Here is a 27,911-nt window from a genome sequence, read left to right as displayed (position 1 = left end):
ATAGAAATGTTTATAATCTTTGTTACACATAAAACACAGAGGAAATATTCCACCCCATTTCATCATTTACATTAGTCCACAACATGAAAGAACACCTGTTGCTTCTTGGCCTAAATCCTGATACATCCAAGACCATTCTGCATGGTTGCATTTGTATATTGACCTTGAAGGGGCTGTGGTGTGGATTCACCAAAATGATACCAGGAGGCTCATTATGAGGACAGGTTGCATAGACTAGGCTCGATTTCCCTTGAGTTTAGAAGGTTAAGGGGTAATAGGAACAGGAGGAGGCCATTCAGCCCTTCGCGCCTGCTCCGCCATTCAGTAGGATCATGGCTGATCGGATTGTGGTCTCAATTCCGCTTTTCTGTCTGCCCCTTATAACCTTGACTCCCTTGTCTATCAAAAATGTGTCCAACTCCGCCTTGAGTAGATTCAATGACCCAGTCTCCACTGCTCTCTGGGGGAAGAGAATTCCAAAAACCGATGATTCTCTGGGAGAAAAAAATTCTCAACTCACTCTTGAAAGGGAGACTCTTATTCTTAAACTGTGCCACAGAATCACACACAGTGCAGACGAGGCCCTTCGGCCAGTTCTGGCCTTCCCCCCACACAAGAGGAAACATCCTCCAGGTATCCACCCTGTCAAGTCCCCTCAGGATCTTATTTCAATAAGATCACCTCTCGATCTTCTAAACCAATTGAATCAAGGGTCTTAAAATGATAAAGTTGAATCCCAGAACAAGGGGGCATAACCGTAAAACCAGAGTTTGGCCTCTTAGGAGTGAAATGAGGAAGCACTTTTTCACACACCGGGTGTTGGGAATCTGGAACTCTAAAGACTGTGGCTGCTGGGTCATCGAAATTCTCAAGATGGTTTTATTTCAGGTAAGGGTGTAAGAGGATATGGATCAGAGGCTAGAAAATGGGGTTGAGGAACAAATCAGCTATGATCTAATGAATGGTAGAACAGGTTGGAGGGGCTAAATGGCCTATTCCAGCTCCTGTGTTAATGCTGTACTTCCCCTTTTGTTTAACATCTGCCTGATCCTCCAAGTCATTGATGTACAAGTTGCCCACAGACAGATCCCCTGATGCTAGGCTTTTCCTCCCACACTGACGTTAGAACTATTGTTTGCTTCCTCTAATTCAGCCGAATTTCAATACGCTTTAGCAACCCGCCCTGTAGTAAATCAAACTGCTGGGCTAAAATGGATCTATACGTAAGCCTAGCATTTCTTGCTCTATCCTGCCGGCTGACTCTGAGACAGGACCTATAGTCAGTTTGGCAGCCCCCGCTCCCCCCAAAATCCACCCGCAGTTTTCAGGACACTGCAAGGAGGAAGTTCGCAAGGCATTTAAAAACTGTGGTGCTTTTTTTTTTCATTTTCTTCTAACGCTTTTTGTTTACTAATTATAAAATTATTGGGCAGGGAAAAATGTCTGTTTCCCTGACAAGTGCAGAATCCTGCAATTGGATAATGAAGAATCTTGTTTGTTTTCCAAATGCCCAGGGAAGGTGGGGCACTGTGAGGATGTCAGATGACTGGAATTTTTAAAATCCCTCATGAGACCTCATCCCGCCGGTGGATGAGGTTTGATGCTTTTTCTGAAGCCTGCCAGGGCTCCCGGCCTGCCCCGCCAACCTTAAGGTTGGACGGGCAGGTCCATTTAACTATTTCATTTAGTTATTAAAAGGCCTCAATAGGCCACTGACAGGTCGGTGGGTGCACAGCTGACTCAGCTGCGCCTCCGCCGACCTGAAAATTGGAAATGATGCAGGGTGACGTCAAGAGTTCCGCCTGATGTCATCCTGCGTCATTTTACGCGTCGGCGAGTGGGCCCCACGTGTGGGCCCCACCCCCCCCGCTCGCCGACCTGAAGATCCTGGCCTATATAACCCCTCTCCTCCTGACTGAAGACTTCCCTTTTCTCACATCCCCCACCACCCCCGCTGCTGGCTCCCATCCCAGAATGTGCTCCCAGAGTCAGGAAATAATTGGAATTTCCCTTGCTTCAGTTAAACATTGGGAAGATTAAAGCCACTGTTCCCCAGGTACTGACTCCTCCCTCTTCCTGGCAACAGTCTGAGATTAAACCAGTCAGTTTGCAACCTTGGTGTCACATTAGACATCATAATGAGCTTCTGACCTCCTATCTGAGCCATCACTAAGTTTGCCTATTTGTACTTCCATAACATCCCCTGACTTCACCCCTGTGTCAGCTCATTAAAGAGGGGATATGAGAAAGCTCTGGCTTGTAAAAGTAGGGAAAATCCCAAGATATTCTATAAGTATATCAATGGGAAGAGGATAACCAGGGAAAGAGTAGGGCTCATAAGGGACCAAGGGGGCAATATATTGGTGAAGCCAGAGGACATCGCCAGAGTGTTGAATGAAGACTTCACATCCGTCTTCACCCAAGAGAATGAGGATGAAGGTATCGAACTCAGGGAGAGGGACTGCGAGGTTCTTGAGCAAATCGATATAGGGAGTGACAATGTATTGGAGGTGTTGGCAGGCTTAAAAGTGGACAAATATCCAGGTCCAGATGATTTGTGTCCCAGAATGCTGAAGGAGGCAAGGGAGGAGATCGCAGGGGCTCTGACCCAAATTTTTAATTCCTCTCTGGCCACAGGGGAGGTGCCAGAGGACTGGAGAACAGCTAATGTGGCTCCGCTATTTAAGAAGGGATGTAGAGATAAGACAGGGAACTACAGGCCAGTGAGTCTCACGTTAGTGGGAGGGAAACTATTGGAGAAAATTCTGAAGGAGAGAATCTATCTCCACTTGGAGAGGCAAGGTTTGATCAGGGATAGTCAGCATGGCTTTGTCAGAGGGAGGTCATGCCTAACAGATTTGATTGAATTTTTTGAGGAGGTGACCAGGTGTGTAGATGAGGGTAGTGCAGTTGATGTAGTCTATATGGATTTCAGCAAAGCCTTTGACAAGGTCCCACATAGGCGACTTATAAAGAAGGCAAATGCACATGGGATACAGGGTAATTTGATAAGGTGGATTCAAAATTGGCTTAGTTGTAGGGGACAGAGGGTGATGACAGAAGGCTGCTTTAGTGACTGGAAGCCAGTGTCCAGTGGTGTACCACAGGGGTCTGTGCTGGGTCCCTTATTATTTGTCATTTATATAAACGACATAGATGACTATGTGATGGGTAGGATTAGTAAGTTTGCGGGTTACACAAAGATTGGCCAGGTGGTTAACAGTGAGGTTGAGTGTCTGGGCTACAGGAAGATATAGATGGGATGGTCAAATGGGCAGATAAGCGGCAGATGGAATTTAACCCTGAAAAGTGTGAAGTGAAACACTTTGGAAGGAGTCATTTGACAAGGAAGTATTCAATGAATGGCATGACACTAGGACGTTCTGAGGAACAAAGGGACCTTGGCGTGTGTGTGTCCATAGATCTCTGAAGGCGGAGGGGCATGTTAGTGGGGTGGTGTAAAAGGCATATGGGACACTTGCCTTTATCAATCGAGGCATAGATTACAAAAGTAGGGAGGTCATGTTGGAGTTATATAGAACCTTGGTGAGGCCACAGCTGGAGTACTTTGTACAGTTCTGGTCACCACATTATAGGAAGGATGTGATTGCACTGGAGGGGGTGCAGAGAATATTCACCAGGATGTTGCCTAGGATGAAACATTTAAGTTATACAGAGAGGCTGGATAGACTTGGGTTGTTTTCGTTTAAGCAGAGAAGACTGAGGGGCGACCTGATCGAGGTGTACAAGATTATGAGGGCATGGACAGGGTGGATAGGGAGCAGCTGTTCCCCTTAGTTGAAGGGTCAGTCACGAGGGGACATAAGTTCAAGGTGAGGGGCAGGAGGTTTAGGGGGGAATGTGAGGAAAAATTTTTTTACCCAGAAGGTGGTGACGGTCTGGAATGCACTGCCTAGGAGGGTGGTGGAGGCGGGTTGCCTCACATCCTTTAAAAAATACCTGGATGAGCACTTGGCACGTCATAACATTCAAGGCTATGGGCCAAGTGCTGGTAAATGGGGTTAGGTCGATAGGTCAGGTGTTTCTCACGTGTCGGTGCAGACTCGATGGGCTGAAGGGCCTCTTCTGCACTGTGAGATTCTGTGATTCTGCGATCTGCTGCTGAAACCCTCATTCATCTTTTGCTACCTCAAGACTTGATTATTCCAACGCATTCCTGGCTGCTGTCCCACATTCTATCCTCCATAACACTGAGGTTTTCCAAAACTCTAGTGCCCATGTCTTAACTCACATGAAGTCCCATTCCCCTATCACCTCTGTGCTCGCTGACCAACAGTGACTCCTGGCCAAGCAACGGCTTGACTTTAAAATTCTCATCCAGGTTTTCAATCACCTTGCCCCTCCCAATCTCCTCCAGTCCCCCAACCCCCCGAGGTACCTCCGCTCCTTTAATTCTGACCTCCTGTGCATCCCCAATTATAATTGCTCCACCGTTGGTGGCTTGGCCCCAAGCTCTGGAATTCCCTCCCTACGCTCTCCATGTCTCTATCTTGCTTTTCTCCTTTAAGACATTCCTTAAAACCTACCTCTTTGATCAAGCATTTGGTCACCTGATCTAATATCTCCTTATATGTAACTTGGTACCATACTCTGGGTGGAATTTTCCATGCCCGCTGGTGGTGGGTGTGATAGGTGGCATGAGCAGACAATATGGCGTGATCGGTTTCACGATATTGGGAATGTAGGTCGCGATTGTGTGCTCAGCCCACCGCCGTATTTCCCGCCATCGATCATCGGGAACCTCATTGTAATACAACATCATATCATTATCAGGCCATCCTGCCAGGGTCTTGCACCCTTGCTGGATGGTCCTTCCACATCGGCCGGAAAGCACACCGACGTGTTTCACAACAGCACAGAGGCGATGTGCACGTTGGGTGAATTGGAGGTGAGTGCACAGCAACATTCTGCAGAACTCACCAGCGTCGCCTGTTGCTTTGCAGGCTTCAGGGACGCTGGGGGGGGTGGGGTCGGGGTTAAGTGCCACCCTGCCCGACTGGTGGTGGGGGGGCAGGTGGAAAACGGGGGACAAGTGCAGCAGCCCTCCTTCAGAGGTGACTGGTGGCAGGGGGTGGTGAACGTTGTGATGGGACTTCAGGGAGGGTGCCTCCAGATTCCTCTTCGGAGGTTTCTTCGGGGCTTAATTGGAGGGCCTGGGTCATGGACTCTGCCGCCTGTTTAGCAGATGTGCTTGCGAAAGCAAGGGGAGATAATTAGTGCATGGCAGTGGCCTGTGAAAAAGGACACATCACTCACAGCATGGTTGTCTGATGGGTGTTGCACTGCTGGGTGGTTCTGTTTCCAAAGTCCATGAGGACCTTGATTTCAGACATTCCTCCACTGGTCTGCGACCTCTCTCGTTGTCCCTATCCAGCTTGTCCTGCATGGATAGAGATGGTGAAAGTGTAAGCAGGACGCCTGCAGGCCAGATGGTAAGTATGCCTGGCATGTGTGGGTGGTGAGTGGTCCCATGGACAGGATGAGGATAATGACGACGAGTGTGAGAGAGTGAATGGTGATGTCCCTTGGACCGGCAGTGAGTGTGGGTCCTGTGATTGTGATAGGTTTGTGAGTGTGTGAGTTGAGTGATTAGATGAGTGACTTACCCTGGCGGGGTAGTAGGAGATCATTCAGTCCTCTTGCGGCATTGGGTGGCTGTCCTCTTTTGCAGGGCATTGGCACTGACCACTGCTGCCACCACCTCCCAAGCCAGGTTAGTGCTGTTGCTGCCCATCCTGCAGCCAGAACGGGGGTAGAGGACATCCCAGCGGACATCCAAAAGTTGCTTGAGAGACACGTCGCTGAACCTGAGGGCTGCAGTCTTCTTCAGTTTCAGGGCCATGTCTTCCGTGCAGCAGTGGTGAGCTGGAAGCATTGAGATGTGTGCTTGCAGCTGGACTTTAAACATGGCACCTGGCGTGATGCAGCGACGAGGTGATGGCGGGCGGGCGAATGAGAGCCTGGCCGCCATGGAAACTGCGTGTTTCCTGAGAGAGCATAAATAAAGAGGCGGGTTGGGGACGATACGGCGTGAAAACCCATCATCGTGGCCGGCAGGTAAAACATCATTCTACCTGTCTGCTACCGCACTTAGTCCAAATCTGGGAAAATTCCACCCCCGCTTTATGATGCTCCTGCGAAGTGCCTGAGGATGTTGCGTTGCATTAAAGGTGCTATGTAAGTTGTTGTTGTTCACCGTCTCTATATTCTTCAAATCACATCAGTAAATTCTCAGGCATGATCTCCCTCCCAAACATCTAGAAAATTCTAAATTTCCTCAGCAGGTCAGGTAGCATCTGTGGAGAAAGAAAAGCAAAGTTAGAACCATAGAAAAGTTACAGCACAGAAGGGGGCCATTCGGCCCATTTTGTCCATGCCAGCCCGAGGACACCCAGGTGCCTTTTCTAATCCCACCTTCCTGCACCCGACCCATAGCCCTGCAGTTTACAGCACTTAATGTGCAGATCCAGGTACTTTTTGAAAGAGTTTAAAGTTTCTGCCTCTACCACCAACTTGGGCAGCGAATTCCAGACACCCACTACCCACTGCATAAAATAAGTTCTTCCTCATGTCCCCCCTACACATTCTGCCACTTATCTTGAATCTATGTCCCCTGGACATCTGCAATTGATGACATTTTGTCAGGACTGGAACGAGAGATGTAACAGATTTTAAGCAACAACACAGCCAAGGCTACCGCTTCATCCCCTTATGCCCCCACCTCCATGAATTTCGAACTCAGCAAGTCTCCTTCCGTCGCCCCCCGCACCCACTTCTTTGGTCATGGGTCATCCCCCCTGCGCAGTGAGCCTTGTCTTTCTCCTTCAGAATTTTTAATCAACCTGGACCCCTCCCTCTGGCCTCTTACCTTCCTCTTGATCTTTTCAGTGAGTGGGATATTGGCCATCTTAATTTTTGTGCTCTCCTCACTCACACACTCACCTAGCATTCTTGTCCTCTCAGAACCAACCTAACATTGGCCGGGCTTTTCTGGCCCTGTCACGGGCAGCGCCCCAGCCAGAAGCCCATTGATTGCGCTGGGACCGGAAGATCGTGGCAGCGAGCGGGCGTGGAAAATCCCGCTGATTGTCATCAAACCTACCAAAAAGGGTGATGCTGTTGTTGTCAGCTGTACCGACTCTACCTAGCAGAGGCTGAACACCAACTCCCTGACACTTACCCCCCACTTACCCACCCTCACCTCGCCCTGGACCATGACCCTGCCACCAAACAACAAGCCATTGTTTCCAAGACTGTCACTGACCACATCTCCCCTGGAGATCTTCTCTCCATGGCCTCCAGCTTCATAATCTCCTTATTTCAAAAAGCCCACTCTACCTCTTTCCCAAAATTCACAAATTGGACTGACCTGGTCAATATATCACTTCAGCCTGTCCCTGCCCTGCTAAACCGATATCCTCCTAAATTGACCCAATGTTTTTCTCTCCTTGTCCAGTCTCCTCCCACCCACTTTCATGTCTCCCCCAACCCCTTCCACCAAGCTTAATAGTTCCCAGTTTTCTGGCCCTAACCATCCTCTTTTCGCTCTTGACATTCAATCCTCTGCACCTCCATTCCCCACCAGGATGATCTGAGGGCTCTCTTCTCTGCTGCTTCTTTGAACAGAGTCCCAACCAGTCTCCATCCACTAGCACCCTCCTCCTCTGAATTGTTTTTTCACATTGATCAACATCTCCTTTAGTCTGATCACTTCCTCCAAATAAAAGGTGTTTCCTTGGGAGCCAGCAGGAATCCTAGCTATACCTTCCTTTTTGTGGGATATGTGGTACGTTTTTTGTTCCAGTCCTAGTCAGCCCCCCTCCATAACTCTTTTGACTGTACATTAATCACTGGATCAGTGCTGTTTCCAGCTCTCATCGTGAATTAGAAAGTTCCATCAACTTTGCTTCGAATTTCAACCTCTCCATCACCTTCACATAGCCCATTTCTGACATTTACCTTCCCTTCCTTGACCCTTCTATCTCATTTCTGAGATAGGCTTTTGACAAATATCCACTTTAAACCCACCAATTCTCACAGCTACCTTGACTACAGCTCCTCCCATCCCACTTCTTGTAAGGACTCTATTCCATTCTCCATATTCCCTGACTCTGTCACATCTGTTCTAATGATGCAACCTTCTATACTGGTGCTTCTGATATGTCTTCCTTTTTCCACCAAGGATTCCTTCCACTGTGGCTAATTGGGCCCTCAACCGTGACTCTTCCATTTCACACACTTCTGCTCTCACCCCTTCCCTTCCCTTTGCTCCCAGAGCCGCGACTGGATTCCCTGCTTGAGCACAAAAATCAAAGCTGCCACTCCAGCGCAGTACTGAGGGAGTGCTGCACTGTCGGAGGTGCTATCTTGAAGTGGCTTATAATTCTAGCCCCTTTTGGAACTATTCTAGATCAGGTGTACTCCTCGGGTGATCTCTGTCACTTAAGTTTGAGAAAGACAGGTCTCTCAGACAGTTAAAAATGGGTCTGAAGAGTTGATCTAACTCCCCCTGAAGGAAAGGAGAATATTTTGGTCCTCCAGATAATCTTTTCAGCTAGTTTTAGCTGGATTATGACAGCCCGGATATCTCTCCTCATTAACGTACCTCTACACAGAGATGGGTTCTTTAGTTTGGATACAGAAGACTTTGAGACAATGGCAGGGTTTTCCGGTCCCGCCAGTGGCGGGCATTGTCGTGGGCCAGACAGGAAAATTTGGACAGCGGCCAAAAGTTGCTCTCTAAATTTTCCCGTCCCACTTGCAATGGTGCTCACCATTGGCAGGACTGGAAAATCCCAGCCAATATCTTCTCTAAATTATATAAAAGTTTATTAAAGAACAGAACATGCAATTCACATTTGATGGTAAATTAATCGCAACATTGATAGCTCTAGGAAAAGAAAGTATAGTCTAATTTCTATTAGCGAATCCAGGTTTTAAGTAATGTTACTGAGAGATATTTAAGATATCCATCAATATTTAAAATATTATTTACCTTAAATTGCTGAGTAGGAAGCTACAGAGTCCATCAAGATACCTCTATCCCAATTAAGGGGAGAACTATTGTCATTACACTACAATACCTTTACTGTGAGAAACCATGCAGTGAATCCAATGGATCTAAAAATCCTACTGTGAGATTCCAATATTTATACTATAGAAGAGCTGAACCAGCAAGAAGTACACACGCTGGACAAGATCCTTTGAGCATAAGGATGCTGAGAGATGCAGATAGTGATGACTTCATTGCTACATAATTGTCTCAAGATTAGACCTCATTTTCCCTGATTTAGTTGACAGTTGATTTTAAAGCCATCCTTAATATTTAAAGTTACCTATTGTTAGATTGTAGTATCTTACTACTTATCAATGCCTGGCTGAGCTGATGTATCCTTATCAATGCCTTACTAAGATGATGTATCCATGATTTGCAGAGTGCAGTTCCTGTTTGTCAGGAACTGCCTTTTGTTAGAGGATTTTCCATACCCTATGCTACAGGATGTTCGTGTCCTTAAGCACACAACTATACCCAGGAACATTTATGAACTTTTAAACCCTTGTCTAGGAGATGAACTCTGCTTTTAATATTTAATCCCTACTTCATAGAATCACTCTTTTTAATCTTATAACTCCTTATTACAGCTAGATTCCTTCGCAACCCTTCAGATGAGACATTAAACTAAGGTCTCATTTGCCCAATCAGGTGGATGTAAAAGACCCCATGGCACTATTTCGAAGCAGAGCAGAGCAGTTACCCCCTATGTCCTGGCCAATATTTATCCCCCAATCAAAGTCACAAAAAACAAACTATCTGGGCACTATCTGTTTGTGGGAGTTTGCCGAGTGCAAATTAGCTGCCACATTTCCTACATTACAACAGTGACTATGCTTCGAAAAATACTTCTGGCTGTAAAGTGCTTTGAGATGTCCGATGACTGTGAAAAGTACTATCAAAATGCAAGGTTTCCTTTTTCCTTCCTTGTCCTCACCATCCACCTCCATATACAGTGGCTCATCCGCCATCTCCAGTGTGATGTGACCACCAAACACATCCCTTCCCTTCCATCTCAGCATTCAAGGTGACTATTCCCTCAATGACACCCGAGTCCACTCTTCAATCAATTCCAATGTCCACTTACTTGGCACCTGTCCATCCAAGTGCATGAAATGCAGCATCTGCCCTTTTACCTCCTCCCTTCTCACGGCCCCAAACACTCCTTCCAGGTGAAACAGTGACTTACTTGCACTTCTTTCAATTTAATCTACTACGTTCGCTGCTCATCATACATTCATCATACATTCTCCTCTACATTGAGGAAATCAAACACACACCTGCAGAACGCCTCCATTCAGTCCACAAGCATTAGCTGAGCTTCTGATTGACTATTACTTGAATTCTCCACCTTGCTCTCACTCTGACATTTCTGTCCTTGCCTGTTCCATTGAAGATCAACATTACCTCATGGAATAGCACCTCATCTTTCTACTGGGCACTTTACAGCCTTCTGGACTCAACATTGAGATCAACAATTTCAGATACCCACCACCCCTCCCCCTGCCTTTTTTTGTGAATTGTTTATCTGTTCTGTTTTTGGACAGTGGTTTTTGATGGTGATTCTACCTTTCCCATTTATGCCTCCTCAAGACTCATCCTTTAGAGTCATAGGGTCACAGGGGGAGGCCATTATGCTCATCAAGTCCATACCAGTTCTTCATAGAGAAATCCAGTCGGATGCATCTCCCCACTCTATCTATGTAGCCCTGCAAGTTTATTTCCCTCGTGTCCATCCAATTTCCTTGTGAAACCATTGATCGTTCATTGGTAGCGAGTTCTAAGTGATCACCACTCACCACGTAAAAATGGTTTTCATCACATCCTCCCTGCAGCTCCCGCCCAAAACCTTAAATCTGTGCACCCACCACCCCCGCACAGCATAATCCTTGTACTATCAGCTAATGGGAACAGCTTTTCTTTGTCTACCTTATCTAAACCTGTCATAATCTTGTATGCTTCCATCAAATCTACCCTCAGTCTCTTTGCTCCAATGAAAACAAACCCAGCTTCTCCAATTTGACCTTGCAGTTAAAATCCCTCATCTCTGGAACTATCCTGGTAAATCTCCTCTGCACCCTTTCAAGGACCCTCAAGGGGGAGGCAGTGGCAACTGGAGGTCACAAATGAGGTCACTGGACTAGTAATCCAGAGGCCCAGGCTAATGACATGGGGACATGGGTTCAAATCTCAGCATGGCAGCTGGTGGTATTTAAATTCAGTTAATAAATCTAGAATATAAAGCTAGTCAGTTTCATGTTCACCATGACTTGATCATCATTGGTATAAAATCCCATCTGGTTCACTAATGCCATTTACGGAAGAAAATCTGCCATCTTTAACTGGTCTGGCCTACATGTGACTCCAGACCCACAGCAATGAGGTTGACTCTTAACAGCCCTCTGAAATGGCCAATCAGTTCAAGGGCAATTAGGCATGGACAACAAATGCTGGCCTTTCCAACAACGTCAACATCCTATGAAAGAATTCTTTTAAAAATCCTTCCTTAAGTGTCATGACCAGAACTGGACATAATACTCCAACTGTGGCCTAATCAGAGCTTTATAAAGGTATCTGCTTCTTCCCTTTCCCCATTACCAACTCCATTTGCCTTGCACCATCATATTTTTTAAAAATCTTTTAATCATTTCTGCCTCCCTCCCTAGCCCTGCCCTTACTCCTTGCTCTTCCCACGGCCTCTTTCCGCACCTTTGCATTTGCTTTAAAGCTGTTACATTTCTACTTCAGACAAAAGATCATCCGAAACTCCAAAACGTTGACTCTCTTTCCCTCTCCACGGATGCTACCTGACCTGCTGAATGCTTCCAGTATTTTCTGTTTTCTTATTAAAGAAACAGAAGATTGGTCTACGAGGAGCCATACATGGGAACAGCAGAAGCGTTGCTCTCCTAAAGGATAGGGGCAATGTTTATGATCTGAAGCTCCTGAAATGTTGAGTTAAGTATGTTGTAACGTGCATAATCTTAAAAATGTTTAAAAAGATGGTGCTGTCCCTTCTGTTTTTAGCCTTTCCAACACCTCCTTTCTCTCCATTGTAAGTTCTTCTAGTGTACCAGTTACCTCCTCTCTCACCTCGGCCTGGCTAACAAGGTCTTCCTTTGTAAAGACCGATATAAAGTACTCATTCAACACCTCCGCTATTTCTCCAGCCTCCACATGCAAGTCTCCTTTTTTGTCCCTAATCGGCCCTATTCTTTTCTTTACCACCCTTTTATTATTTACATGCTTATAGAAGACCTTGGGATTCCCTTTTATGTTAGCTGCCAGCCTCTTCTCATGCTCTCTTCTTGCTTTTCTTATTAGTTTCTTCATTTCACCTCTGGTCCTTCTATATTCAGCCTGATTCTCCATTGTATTTTCCACCTGACATCTGTCGTATGCACACTTCTTCCTTTTCATCTTCACCTCTATCTCTCTCGTCATCCAGGGCGCTCTGGATTTATTTGTCCTACCTTTCCCCATTCAAGGGAATATATCTTGACATTGCCTGCAATACTGTTTCTTTGAAGGTGGCCTATTGTTCAGCCACTGGCTTTTCTGCCAACATTTGATTCCAACTCACTTGACTCAGATGCATTTCCCATCCCATCGAAGTTGGCTTTCCCCCAATTAGTTATCCCTGCCCTGGATTGTTCTCTGTCCTTCTCCATGATTAAGATAAACCTTATGGTACAATGGTCACTGCCCCCTAGAGGGTCTCCCACTGATATTTGATCCACTTGGGCCAACTCATTCCCCAGAAACAGGTCCAAAAGTGCATGTCCACTTGTTGGACTTGCAGGGTGGCATTCCACAATCCAGCTATACTTAAACTGAAACCTTGCATGTGTATAAATAAAGTGTCACGCTGAGGGTCAAGTTTTGTCAGGGCGGTAGGGGCCCTGACCATGAGTCAGAAGGCAGGGTCCAACCCTGCCTCGGCCATGTGGGGATGCCCAACTGCTTTTTATGCCCATGAAGCAACAAATTAGTTGCCATCAGGGCTTCCACACCTTTAAAAGACATCTCCAAGAGCTTCTGTCCAATGGAGCATTGGCCACTGCTGGGCCTGCACCCAGCTGAGAGCACACAACGATGGACACCACCCTCTTAACGAGGTGAATTGGATCTAAGGTTGCTGGGGCCAGTCAGGCAGGCTCTGGGATGGGAGAGAAATGTGGTTGTTGCTGTGGGCATGTCCATTGCTGCCAGGGGAACCCTCTGTAGGCCAGAGCATCCCCCAACAGGAGGGCCCCACTCCTGTGCCCACCAGTTGCTGCCAAGGATCACCAGGTGGTTTCCCTACGTGGCAGAGGACCCACCAGCCACCAGTAAAATGCAAGCAGCAGTGAGTGGAGGCCCTTAATTGGCCACTCAAGTGGCACAATTGGCCTCCGGGCTGGAGAGGCCTCCACTTTCCTCATTGCTGGTAAAATGCCATGGCAGCAGGAAGGAGAAGAGCGTTCTATACCCTGCCTTCCCTCTTTTTTTGCAAAAATATACTTTATTCATAAAATACCTGAAAGAACGTTACAAAACATTTCAAAATGGCCATCACAAAAAGTGCAATAATATTCAAGTTTTCCACATCGACCATGTTGCACCCTGAGGTGCTTCAATACAATCAAAGGATCATTACAGACATTTAAAAATGGCCAAACAGACAGTCAGTGCAATGGTATTTAAGTTGTCTACATCGATCATGTTGCAATTCAGATTGCAACATGTATGCAGTAATATTCACTGCATACATTCAATGTGAGTCATACAGTCCGAGGAGTCTATACAATTCCTAGCCCCTCGGTGCACTGTGGCTGAAAGGTCTTAAACAGCGACCTTTCCCTATTGCACCTTCCCTCACCATTTCACTGGTCCTATTGCTTCCCAGCCTGTCCCAAAAGAGCTGGTAAGATGCAGCCCTGTGAGTGCAGTGGGGACATAACCTTTTAGCGTGCAATGTTGGATTATTTCTTCTGTAGTGGATAGACTAAAAGTGGAAAAAAGGCCAGGCAACTAGAATGAGGTACTATATTGTCGATAAGTGTATGAGGAAGTGCGGTTTAAAAGCTCATTTAAGCAAACATTTAAGCCATTCATTCATTGGTCAGCGATACTGACATATTGATGCATGGAAGTAACTATCCACAAGTTCAAATATTTTATTTGGCCTTTTGTACTTTGGCTTGGAATAGTCTCAATAAAACTTATTTTAAAACAAAGACTAGCCACTAAAGAAGATGAATTGAACACTTAGTTAGTGTTATGGCAGGTGGATGGTAAATGCCAAGCTGCTCAAATCTCAGAGGGAAACTTGAAGCAGCTGCCACAAATAATTGCAATTTGTATGTATTTCAAGATGCGGGCTTTGAATTCAGTAGTAATAAGACCACCAAGTCTTATAGGTTTCTTACAAAACTAAATTAAACCTTTATTAATTTTAAAAATGATTTTAAGCACATAGATAGGTCTACAAATTACTACTATGATAACTCCTAGCTCCCCTAGTTAATCTAACTCCCAGTTACACCTCCGTTAAGGCAACAGTAAAACACATCGATTTAAACAGGTCCAGACAAAGCAAACGCCCTGAACAGTCGAATTCAAAGTGAGTTTTTCTCAGCTTCAGTTCCGTGTAGACAGCAGCCTGAGGCTTTTCACACTTGTGTTAGATCTTAGAATGCCTTCTCTTACACACAGCCTCCTCCTTTATACATATTTTCAATTGCAAATTCCCATTGTTTCACTATGTCTTTGGACTTTACCTTTCTAATAATAAAAATCTATCATAGTACCAATTTTACTAATAATCTTTGGGAAAAATAAACACACTGTTTCTTAACTTCTCCTGGCTAGGTGAAATATTTCACCCCCTCTTTTGAATTCAAGCTACTCTGGTTTATTTAAAAATGCAAATGTTCCCTTTACACCTCACATTCTAAATCTTCCCCCATGTTTACCTATTCAGCATTTCAAACCTAGTCTCCCATCTGATATGTCAAAGCTCCCAGACCAGATGTCTGTAATTCAATTAAAACCCACACACGTACATCCCCATTGACACAGACCCCACTATTACTCCACTTTACAATAAATTCCAATAACATTATGGAAATTATTATAAAAGCAAAGAACTGCGGATGCTGGAAATCCAAAACAAAAACAGAAACAGAAATACCTGGAAAAACTCAGCAGGTCTGGCAGCATCGGCGGAGAAGAGCACAGTTGACGCTTCGAGTCCTCATAAACCTTCAACAGAACTAAGTAAAAATAGGAAAGGGGTGAAATATAAGCTGGTTTAAGGGGGGATGGGGTGGGGGGAGGGGGGTTGTTTGACAAGAAGCCAGTAATAGGTGGAGATAACCAAAAGATGTCACAGACAAAAGGACAAAGAGGTGTTGAAGGTGGTGATATTATCTAAAGGAATGTGCTAATTAAGGGTATAAAGCAGGACAAACAAGGTACAGATAGCTCTAGTGGGGGTGGGGTGGGGTTAAGGAATACTAAAAAGGCTAAAATGTAGAGATAAAACAATGGATGGAAATACATTTAAAAATAATGGAAATAGGTGGGAAAAGAAAAATCTATATAAATTATTGGAAAAAACAAAAAGGAGGGGGAAGAAATGGAAAGGGGGTGGGGATGGAGGAGAGAGTTCATGATCTAAAATTGTTGAACTCAATATTCAGTCCGGAAGGCTGTAAAGTGCCTAGTTGGAAGATGAGATGCTGTTCCTCCAGTTTGCGTTGAGCTTCACTGGAGCAATGCAGCAAGCCAAGGACAGACATGTGGGCATGAGAGCAGGGTGGAGTGTTGAAATGGCAAGTGACAGGGAAGTCTGGGTAATGCTTGCGGCCAGACCGAAGGTGTTCTGCAAAGCGGTCACCCAGTCTGCGTTTGGTCTCCCCAATGTAGAGGAAACCGCATTGGGAGCAATGAATGCAGTACACCAAATTGAGGGAAGTGCAAGTGAAATGCTGCTTCACTTGAAAGGAGTGTTTGGGCCCTTGGACGGTAAGGAGAGAGGAAGTGAAGGGGCAGGAAAATTATTATATCTTCCTGACAGCTAGTAAGAACAAGATATTTGAAGCCAAAAGTCTGTTTCACTTCGTGTCAGTGATTAATGTGGAGTGTGTTAATGGACAGTACTCGCAAAGCTCGTGTGTATGTGTCCATTAACACAACCACAGAATTTTTTGATGCAGCCTACTTAATCTTGGCCCCAACATACATTCCACAAAGTTCATCATTCTAGGATAAAAATAGGAATTCATTCAGTAAACTTTATTATGGCATTTTACTTAATGCAAAAGGCACCATCTATTTTTTGAAGTTAGGTGTGAGTGACAAGTGTAAGTAACACAATGGCATGGTTAGTTAACAACTTCATGATCATCATATCAGGTGACCACCAAGAGGGAAGCAGACAAACTAGATAGACCTTGTCTTTTGCTTTTCCATCCAGCAGGCCTTATGTTCCAGTGCAACAGTGAGATTGCAATAGTTAAAATGTGGATGATCAAAGCTAAAACAAAACAATAAGTTGTTCCTCCTTTATAAGTCTCCTTCACTTCCCATGCACTTGGTTCATGTGGATGTGTTAAGACGCAGTACTCACAAAGCTCGTGTGTGTGTGTGTATGTCTGTCTGTGTCTGTGTGTTTGTTTGTGTGTGTGTCTTGTCTTTGTGTGTGTCTTGCCTGTGTGTGTGTGTCTGTCTGTCTGAGGGTTATAAAACATATCTATTTTGTTGTTGAACATTCTTTAAAAAAAAATTTCAAATTATTGCCAGTGTGAGAAACTTCCCACCACTTTGATGTTATCCTTGGGAAAGACACCACAATTGTTATATTATCCTTGGGAAAGATTCCACCACTTTCACATTACGCATGGGAACAATTCCACCACCTTTACATTATTCTTGCTGTGCTTCTTTCCAACTCCCTAGACGTCATTCTGTGTGTTGAACTGACACAAATGGAGCACAGTAGAGGAGGAAATTAAGAACTGGACATGTTCTCTACTGGACATGTTCCAGCCAACTTTAACCAGCGTCTGTTGTGTGTGGGTGTGTGTGTGTGTGCGTGTGTCTGCACGTAGACACAGAGTTGAGTGCCACACACTTGCTGACAAGCATGGGGGGCTTTGCCTACTGATGCTTTGAGTGACCTCGGCGAGTTAAAATTCTCCGCTGTTTTATTTTCAATAAAATAAATATTTTCAGACCTTCTGTCTAGAGGGCACTTCTCATAAAAATAATGACTTGGTTTGAATATTCTTGAAACAGACTAGAATTCTGAATTGGGGCCAATTTAATGGGTGCAAGTACATTCGCTTAAGCCTAAATTTCTGGATTTTGGATCCTAATTTGGATTTCGAGACACTAATCACATTAGGAACACGTGTTGGGGTGAGTGTAAATAGATATAACTCAAAGCTGTGTAGAACGCAATGGATCTTGAACTGCTGGAGCCAGGGAAATGTCACTCAGCAAAAAGTCATGCGAAGCCCTTCCAGTAAAGAACTCAAGAGAAACTTCTTTACCCAGAGAGTGGTTGGTTTGTGAGATGCACCATCACGTGAAATAATTGAGATGCTGTAGCATAAATGCCTTATAGGGAAGCTAAATAAGTATATGAGGGAGAAAGGAAGAGAGGTAACGCTGATCAGGATGGCGGGTGGAGGCTTGAGTGGAGCTTAAACACCAGCATTGATCTGTAAAGCTGAATGGTCTGTTTCTATGGTGTAATTCTATTTAAGGTGAGTGGAATTTCAAGTCAGGCAGATATTCTCAAGTTTCACTAAATTACAGTATGGTCAGGAGAAAATGTTGCAGCAGCTGCCCTCAGGTTGAATACTCTGCATGCGGAAGGATTATTGTCAAAACACAGATAAGTAGGTGATCGAGGACAGAATACTGGAACCTAGTCCTTAAACTTTTACAAGCTATTATTTAGACACATTGCACACCGTGCACCTCCAACAAAAACCCCTCTTTCAGCCTTTTCCCCCCTGCCCCATCCCTCCCCTCTCTCTCCATATTAGATTTTATGTATCACCAGATTTTCAAATCAAAATTCGAACTGTGCGGAGAATCACTTTGAGAAACAACTCTCCTCTAGGACCTTCAACAACCTCTCCATGCATTGCACTTATTTTACTGAAACAACCCAGCTGTCAGTGGCTTGAATTGATGCATTTAAGTCTGGGAGGTTTCCTTTCTCTCCAGCATTTGTTTTAAGTCAGCAAGATCAATTTGTAATCTTTCTTCAATCGCACTTTTCATGGAGCATACATTATCCCACAACGAATGATTAGCCACGTACCATTCAATGGATATATTATATTCAGTGTCTCATTGTACAGAAGATATTTGCCAAATAGGATCCCATATCCATTGCCTCCACAAGAGCCAGTGTTTCGGCAACCAGAGCACTTTTAACAATGCTAAACTAGGCGATAATATTTCCCATTCCCACACTTAAGAAATCTTATCAAACTAGGTGCACTAGAAAACCCATCAGGTGATTGGCATGTGAAGCATCAGTAAAGATAACTAGGTTCAAGTTTTTTTGGGTCACTTAAGGGTGGGAGCTTAAATATGCATTTATCTAGATTTAATTTTTAGTTGCCCATAAAACATTCTCTACTTTGAAGTATTTTCAGCAACACATCAAAACTAGTATCTTGCCTAATCTGAGTGTACAACCAGTTCAACTGACCAATCAAGCTTCACAACGCTCTGTCTCTGCTTTAGATATAAGAGTCACCTTTCTGTGCCAACCTAGTACGATTAACCAGGATGGGAGTAACACTCTTTAAATCTACATTTAGAGTTACACCAGACCCACTTTGCTTCATATTTAAACCAATGTGTTTAAAAGCCTCACAACTGGGAGCCTGACTGAATTTCTCAAAGTTCACAGCACCATAAGAAATCATTAACATACATCATGAAGACGCGTGGAAGTTTTCCTTTATAGTACCAACATTGCAGGATCTGACTTTAGGTGAACACAACCGATTTTCAGCAAAACTTACCACAACCTGGAAGCCTCATTCAGACCATGAATACATTTGTTTAGTCTAGCCCCTATCTGTTTTTTCTGTAAGTTTAGGTATAGTAAATTTCCTCTCCTGACTATACATATATATATTAATATAGAAATATATTTTATAGGCCCAGCAACCAGATTGAGTAAGCTGAAAGCATTACTCCTATTGTCCCATACATTTGGATCCAAGGAAAGTACCTCGTTCAAGTCAAGTGCCAAATGGAAGGTTTAGAGTAGGACATGAATCGTCTGTCAATGCTTCTTGCAGATTTCATAATTGTCACTGATCTCTTCTCTTAGCCTTGCATACTCATCAACTATCCTTGAGCAGCATCTTCGACCATTGGCATGTAGGGTAAGAAAATTGTCTATGTAATCCACCCCCCCCCCCCCCCCCCCCCCCCCCACTCCCTCCCCCCCCCCCCCCCCCCCCCCCCCCGCCTCTCTCTCACCCTTATCCACTGGTGCCACTGTACTGCAGCCCGACACTGATGAAAATCACAGGATCTCAGAATTTTCACGACACAGAAGGAGACCACTCAGCCCATCCTGTCTTCACCGGCTCTCCAAATCAGCGTTATCACCTAGTGCCATTGCCCTGCCTTTGTCCCCGTACCCCTGCACGTTGTTTCTATCCAAATAATCATCTCGAATGCCTCGATTGAACCTGCCTCCGCCACGCTTGCAGGCAGTCACGGCCTTCCAGACCTCAACCGCCCGTTGTGTCCACAAGTTTTTTCTCACTTCACATTTGCTTCTTTTGCAACTCGCTTTAAATCTGTGCCCTCTCGTTCTTGGTCCTTTTACCAGCGGGCACAGCTTCTCCCTATCTACTCTGTCCAGCCCCCTCATGATTTTGAACATCTCTGTCAAATCTCCTCTCAGCCACCTTCTCTCCAAGGACAACAGCCCAATCTCTCCAATTTATCCTTACAACTGAAGTTTCTCATCCCTGGAACCATTCTTGTAAACCTCTTCTGCACTCTCCCCAATGTGTTCACATCCTTCCTATAATATGGTGCCCAGAACTGGACACAATACTCCAGCTGAGGTCTAACGAGTGTCTAATATAAATTCAGCATCACCTCCCTGCTCTTGTACTCTATGCCCCTATTAATAAAGCTTTATTAACTGCTCTCTCCACCTGTCCAGCCACCTTCAATGATCTAAGCACATGTACACCCAGGTCTTTCAGCTCCTGCATCCCCTTAAAAATTGTACCCCTTATTTTATATTGTCTGTCCATGTTCTTTCTACCAAAATGCATAATTTCACACTTCTCCACATTGAACTTCATCTGCCACCTATCTTCCCACTCCGCCTTGTCCTCTTGAAGTTCCACACCATCCTCCTCACAGTTCACAACACCCCCAAGCTTCGTATCATCCTCAAACTTTGAAATTTTCCCCTGCACACCAAGATCTAGATCATTAATATATATCAGGAAAAGCAAGGGTCCCAATACTGACCCCTGGGGAACTCCATTACAAACCTTCCTCCAGCCCAAAAAATATCCATTGACCATTACTCTCTGCTTCCTATCTTTCAGCCAATTTTGTATCCACGTTGCTACTGTCCCTTTTATTCCATGAGCAATAACTTTTCTCACAAGTCGGTTGTGTGGCACTGTGTCAAATGCCTTTTCAAAGTCCATGTACATCACATCACCAGCATTACCCTCATCGACCTTTTCTGTTACTTCTTCAAAAAACTCCAACAAGTTAGTTAAACGTGATTTCCCCTTTAGAAATCCATGTTGGCTCTTCCTTATCAATCCATATTTTTCCATGTGACTACTAATTCTATCCTGAAAAATTCTTTCTAGAATCTTGCCCACCACTGACGTTAAACTAAAACAGAATTACCTGGAAAAACTCAGCAGGTCTGGCAGCATCGGCGGAGAAGAAAAGAGTTGATGTTTTGAGTCCTCATGACCCTTCAGCAGAACTGAGTAAAGTTAGGAGAGGAGTGAAATATAAGCTGGTTTAAGGTGGGGGGTGGGGTGGGGGGAGAGAAGTTGGGGGGGGTGGTAGTAGGGGCAAGCAAGCAGTGATAGGAGCAGATAATCAAAATATGTCACAGACAAAGGAACAAAGACGTGTTAAAGGTGGTGATATTATCTAAGAGAATGTGCTAAATAAGAATGGATGGCAGGACACTCAAGGTACAGCTCTAGTGGGGATGGGGTGGAAAGACTGACAGGGCATTACAGGTATAGATTTAAAAATAATGGAAAAAGGTGGGAAAAGAAAAATCTATATAAATTATTGGAAAAAACAAAAGGGAGAGGGAAGAAACGGAAAGGGGGTGGGGATGGAGGAGGGAGTTCAAGATCTAAAGTTGTTGAATTCAATATTCAGTCTGGAAGGCTGTAAAGTGCCTAGTCGGAAGATGAGGTGCTGTTCCTCCAATTTGCGTTGGGCTTCACTGGAACAATGCAGCAAGCCAAGGACAGACATGTGGGCAAGAGAGCAGGGTGGAGAGTTAAAATGGCAAGCGACAGGGAGGTTTGGGTCTTTCTTGCGGACAGACCGCAGGTGTTCTACGAAGCGGTCGCCCAGTTTACGTTTGGTCTCTCCAATGTAGAGGAGACCGCATTGGGAGCAACGAATGCAGTAGACTAAGTTAGGGGAAATGCAAGTGAAATGCTGCTTCACTTGAAAGAAGTGTTTGGGCCCTTGGACGGTGAGGAGAGAGGAAGTGAAGGGGCAGGTGTTGCATCTTCTGCGTGGGCATGGGGAGGTGCCATAGGTGGGGGTTGAGGAGTAGGGGGTGATGGAGGAGTGGACCAGGGTGTCCCGGAGGGAATGATCCCTACAGAATGCCGCCGGGGGGGTGAAGGGAAGATGTGTTTGGTGGTGGCATTATGCTGGAGTTGGCGCAAATGGCGGAGGATGATCCTTTGAATGCGGAGGCTGGTGGGGTGATAAGTGAGGACAAGGGGGACCCTATCATGTTTCTGGGAGGGAGGAGAAGGCGTGAGGGTGGATGTTTTTCCAGGTAATTCTGTTTTTGTTTTGGATTTCCAGCATCCGCAGTAGTTTTTTGTTTTTATCACTGACGTTAAACTGACTGGTCTGTAATTGCTGAGCTTATCCTTACCACCTTTTTTGAACAAGGGCATGATGTTTGCCATTCCCCAGACCTCTGGCACCACCCCTAAGTCTAGGGAAGACTGAAAGATTATAGCCAATGCCCCTTTAATTTCTACTCTCACTTCCTTCAATATCCTTGGATGCATCTCATTCGGTCCCAGTGCCTTGTCAACATCAGACTTTGTTAAGGGGATTCAATAATGTCAAGATTGGGTGACCTTCAGATCCACTGGCTTTTCCAATTGCCTTATTGCCTTCCATATCTACTCAACAGCATAGATATCTCAGTAAAGATTACATCAGTACTTATAAAATGGCTTTTTCCAACCATTTTACATGGGGCTAACACTTAAGTGGCTTCACATGTTATCATCACCAAACCTAAAGCAAATTTATATTTCTTAACCTTGCATCAATGATCACAACTTAGTGAATCAAGATAACACTTAAACCAATCTACCTCACATACCATTGAAGTACATGGACTGACTGCACAATTAAACGAGTCCATGACTGGTACATTCATCACGGCATTAAAACTCCTTGTAACCAGTACAATCTGTTAATCATTGTCATCATCATGCTCTTCTTCACAACTATTTTCTTTGCGTTCCATTTCAAAAACCCTGCCTCTTTGCTCTGGCCAATTTGCTGTATAATGATACTTGGAATCACATCTATTAACCTTTTCCTTGGGCATTCCTGGAATTCATTTGTGCATTATCACTGTTCCAATTTCTTCTGCTTATATAACTGCATTTGTCTTATGTGTTTTCACTGCCATTCTGTCTGCCTTTAATCCTTCTGTTACATTGAGCCTAGCATCTGGAATATTTCAAAACCTGGTGTTTGGGTTTTGAAATGTAACAGTACTACATGTCCTATCTAGTTTGGTGTGGTCATGTGACCTCTGCCATGTAAAATCTCTCTGTAAGCTGCCATTTTACAGCCGTTCCATAAAGACTTCAGAATGGGAAAGCACCGCAGCCTTTGAACTTAAAACACCTGGTAAGCATAGAGTCCTTGATTGCTTTTGTCACAGTGGACCACGTCAGTTGTTCCATTAAGGCTGAAGGGAATAATTGTTTCCTCAGAAATGTTTTCAGGCAGCAGACCTCTGATCTAACAGGGTCTTCTCCAAGAAGGAAATGTCAGTTAGGACCAGTGCCTGTCCATAGGAGACAACTTAGCGCACTCCAGTAACTTCAATGCTTGCACCAATCCAGGGATCCCTAAACTGAATGTTGTCAACCTTTATGCTCTCCATGGAATGACCATTCATTTTTCATAAGTTATCAAATTCTGACCGGGCCTCATAGGTTTTTTTTTTTAACAAGTCCCCTTTCCTGTACATTTCATCCAGGACTTCTGTTAGAGAGTCCAAACTTTCATCACTATCCAACTATGTGGATTCCGTCTTGGAAAACCTCTGGCTTCTGATTTTACTTAATTCAGGAAGCAACATCACCAAGACTGTGCCTTGTTTTCTCTTTGGTAGAATAGCGACCCCTGACCATATCAACCTTATTCTTCCGCTTGTTGTGTGGTTCATATTCCTAGAACATTGGTGGGTAATCACACCCCAACAATTGAAACAAAACAGAAAATGCTGGAAAAACTCAGCAGGTCGGGCAGCATCTGTAGAGAGAGAAACAGAGTTAATGTTTTGAGTCCGTATGATGGTTCTTCAGAGCTCCGAAGAGAAGTGGAAATGCGATGAAATTTATACTGTTTAAGTTGGGGTAGAGCAGGTGAAGCTGGAAAGAAGGCTAGCAATGGGTAGGGACAAAGGAGAGAATGACAAAGATGTCATGAATTAAAGGACAAAGCGAGCGTTAATAGTAGTGGTAAGGGCTAAAAGGGTGCTCATAGCGGCATTATGTCGAAAAAGCAGAATGTGATAATAGCAGAACAGGGTAGCATTGTGTGCAAGAACAACATGGAACAAGTAACAGATGGCCCTTTTGGGAATGGGGTGGGAGGAGGGGCAGTGGTGGGGGAGAAAAGGATAGAAAGTGGGAGAGAAAGGGGGATAAAACCATGAATAAATGAATGAAAATAAAAATAAGTGGATAAAAAATAAAACTGAAAATGTTGTTCTTTCCCAATGCTACCCTGTTCTGCTATTATCACATTGTGCTTTCTCACCTTTATGCCACTATCATCACCTTCTTTAGCTCTTACCACTACCATTAACACGCCAATCTCTCCTTTGTCCCCACCTATCGCTGGCCTTCTATCCAGCTCACCTGCTCCACCCCCGCCCCCCTTGAACAGTATAAATGTCATCACATTTTTACTTCTCTTTAGCTCTGAAGAAGGGTCATACAGACTCGAAACGTTAACTCTGTTTCTCTCTCTACAGGTGCTGCCAGACCTGTTGGGTTTTTCTAGCTATTTGTGTTTTTGTTTCAGATTTCCAGCATCCGCAGTATTTTGCTTTTACCAACAATTGAAACTTGCTTTCTGCCATAAAGGGCTCCAAGTCTTATGTCCAAAAGAAGAAAATCGTAGTTTCCAACCTCCATCTTTAGGTAATATTCTCAGCCACCATGTCAAAGCTTGGATAGCTGTGATGAAGGACAGAACACTGCAGCCTCATCTTTACTTATTTACATGCTTTTACAGAAACACACATTGAATATTGTGCACCTTCTTCAAAAAACTCTGCTTCCAGCCTGCTCCTAGATATAAGCATAGGTGATTTATCACCCACTATCTGAATATAGTTAAAACCCAATTGATATTCAACGAATGTGATTGGTTAAATGCCCTTATCGTGTTCTTTTTTTAATACTTGTCCCATTATCAGAACTCATGCTCGTGTCAATCTACGGATGAAATATCTAATTGTTTGTTTCTCTCTATCTCTCTCCAGCGAATCTTTTGACAGTATACACCATCAACTACAGAAAATGTGGCATGTCCAAGATTGCAAGACTCTATCTGCTATCCCTGGCTATTGCAGACTCGATGTGCTTGTTCTGGGGTGGACTGATAGACCTGAGCTTGGGCTGGCTGGACCCCTACCCTTTCTGGAACAGCTCCCCGTGGTGTGGGCTAGTCACAGTCCTGGAGTATGGCTCTGTATTCAGCTCCATTTGGATTGTCATTATTTTTACCTTGGAGCGTTACTTGGTGCTAAGGAGCACCCAGACCAGGCAGCACTGCTCCCAGACTAAGGTGACCATCAGAATCATCCTGAGTGTCACCTTAATCGCACATCTGATTGCTGTCCCTGCCTATTGGATCAACAATTCGGAGTTACGGAATCTCACCCTGAACAATGAGACCGTCCTGCTGCCCGTCTGTGAGTACAGTGATAGTTTCTATTCCACGGCGGTAGTTTGGTTCCATACGTTCGTCTCGGGTGGCATACCCTATATCCTCCTCATCATCTTCAACTGTCTGATTGGCCAGCAGCTCTACACGGCCAGCAGGATGTTCACCCAGGAGCAGCTGAAGTCGATAAACGGTGTCACTACTCGGAAGCTGGTGAAGAAGTCCATTCTCATCCTCTTCACCGTCTCCTTTGCCTTTGTCCTCCTGTCTCTCCCTCGTTTTGTCACCTACTGCATCCTGAGGACAGCCTACAACACACCAAACCATGACAGAGATGACTACAGCCAGCTCATCAATGTGTTTGCAGATATCGGTATTATGCTGCAGTGGTTAAATTCTGCCATCAATTTCCTCCTTTACTGTGTCGTCAGTGAACAATTTCGCACGGAGTTTATTCTTGTCCTGACCTGCAAGTGTAGGATTTCTAAGGCCCCTGCTTCGCACACACCCTTGAAAGTCTATAGCGTTCAGGGTGCCTCGGCTGAAGCTTCATCAGTGTTATTTATCCGACGTCGTTAAGCCTGCCATTGGCTCCACACCTCGCAATTGGTTTCTGCTCTCATAGTAAAAGATCCTCTCAGAGGGGGAAAAGTGATCATAATACAATTGCATTCCATATTAACTCTGAATACAACGTACTTCAGTCCCAAACAAAGTCAACTAAATCAGAATGAGAGGAATGCTGGCTAAGGTTTGTTGGGTAAAAAGACTGAAAGATATTGCAGTAAATACATAGTGGGAAACATTTAACGAAGCAATTCACAATGTTCAACAAAAACTCATACCATTAAAAGAAACAAAAACTCAGCACAAAAGATACATCTGTGGCTTACTAAGGAAGTTAAGGATAGTATTAGATTAAAAGAAGAGGCTTATAATGTTGGAAAGAATGGTTGTAAACCTGAGGATTGGGAGTTATTTAGAAAAGGCAACCAAAAAGTTGATGATAAGGGGAAAAAATAGAATGAGAGTAAACTAGCCAGGAATATAAAAAAAACAGATTGTAAAAGCTTTTACAAATATATAAAAAGGAGGAGAGTAGCTAAAGTAGACATTGGCCCCATACAGGCAGAGACAAGATTCTCGGGGTGCAGAAGTTGTCTTATGATGAGAGGTTGAGTAGAGGGGGGCCCTATATTCTCTGGAGTTTAGACGAATGAGAGGTGTTCCATTGAAACACACAAGATTCTGAAGGAATTTGACAAGGTGGACACTGAGAGGTTATTTATCCTGGCTGGGGAATGTAGAACATGGAGTCCTGGCCTCAGGATGAGTTGAGTGGAGTGGGGGGGAGTTCAATCATTAAGGACTAAGATGAGGAGAAATTTCTTTACGCAGAGGGTTGTGAATATTTGGAATTGTCTGCCCTAGAAGGCTGTGGATGCTCCATTGTTGAATACATTTAAGGGTGGGATAGACAGATTTTTGATCTCTCGGGGAATCAAGGGATATGGGGAGCAGGCAGGAAATTGGAGTTGAGGTAGAAGATCAACTATAATAGCGGGCTGGAGGGGCTGCATGGTCCACTCTCGCTTGTGTTTCTTATGGCCTGATGTTCTACCTGAGCTACAGGGCATGTTTGAGGCTGACCTGAATTAAAGCTTTCCATGGAGAAGCAAAGAAAGAACAATATCTGACAGGGTTTAGAACCCAGCATTTTAGGTAGGACACAATGTTGAGAGCAGAAATTCAGCTTTCCAGATCTCATAAGATCCCGGACCCCAGGTATAAACAACTGTAATGTTAGTAATGAAAAGTAATTGTTAATCTGCGTGCGTGAGTTTAAACCAGAGTAACACTAAGGCTGCGTATAAAACCCCACAATTCTTGCTGCTGCATGTATGTTTAAATGAATGTACACAATTGCACTGAATGCTTTTTTGTGCTTCCATGACTGTGCAAACACACATTTTATTGTAAATAAAAACCTAAAGAGCTGCAGATGCTGGAAATCTGAAATAAAGGCAAATAATGCTGGAACCAACGTGTGAGGAGAAGGAGGTAATTTAGCGATTTAGGTACAATCAGATAAAGGCTTAGTGACCTGAACCGTTAACTCATCAGTTCTCTCCTCTAATCCTGACTGGCCTGTCGTGCTGTCACAGTGTCTCCAGCCTGTTCCTTTTTTTTAATTATTCGTTTTTAATTTTGTAATAATTTCTTTCAGTAGCTCACAGCTGACAAATTTATTACTAAGTGGTTTGTAAATCATTGCGATCTTACCATTGTTTTGGACTGGATGGCATAATAGATGGTCAGCAACAGTGCATTGTGACAGCATCAGCTGTCTTTTATACATGGAGAAGATGTTTGAAATGGCATGCGGGCGATTAAGAATAGAATGATCCAA

At 44.4% G+C, this 27,911-nt stretch overlaps 1 protein-coding gene across 3 annotated transcripts in view; it reads left to right on the top strand.

Moving 5' to 3' along the window:
* The window catches only part of LOC144680972 (putative G-protein coupled receptor 139), a 69,460-nt gene extending 41,919 nt beyond the window's left edge, over nucleotides 1-27,541 (top strand). For all 3 annotated transcript variants that reach the window (XM_078542594.1, XM_078542595.1, XM_078542596.1), the window contains exon 3: nucleotides 25,098-27,541. In XM_078542594.1, coding sequence (XP_078398720.1) covers nucleotides 25,098-26,080 — 983 coding nt within the window. In that variant the 3' untranslated portion in view covers nucleotides 26,081-27,541. The remainder of the gene's footprint in view (nucleotides 1-25,097) is intronic.
* The last annotated feature ends 370 nt before the right edge of the window (nucleotides 27,542-27,911 follow it).

The sequence above is a fragment of the Cetorhinus maximus genome, chromosome 5 (genome assembly GCF_964194155.1).
Source record: "Cetorhinus maximus chromosome 5, sCetMax3.hap1.1, whole genome shotgun sequence".
NCBI classification, from domain to species: domain Eukaryota; kingdom Metazoa; phylum Chordata; class Chondrichthyes; order Lamniformes; family Cetorhinidae; genus Cetorhinus; species Cetorhinus maximus.
The sequence above is the reverse complement of the archived record's forward strand: the minus strand, read 5'-3'. Positions and strand labels throughout refer to the sequence as shown.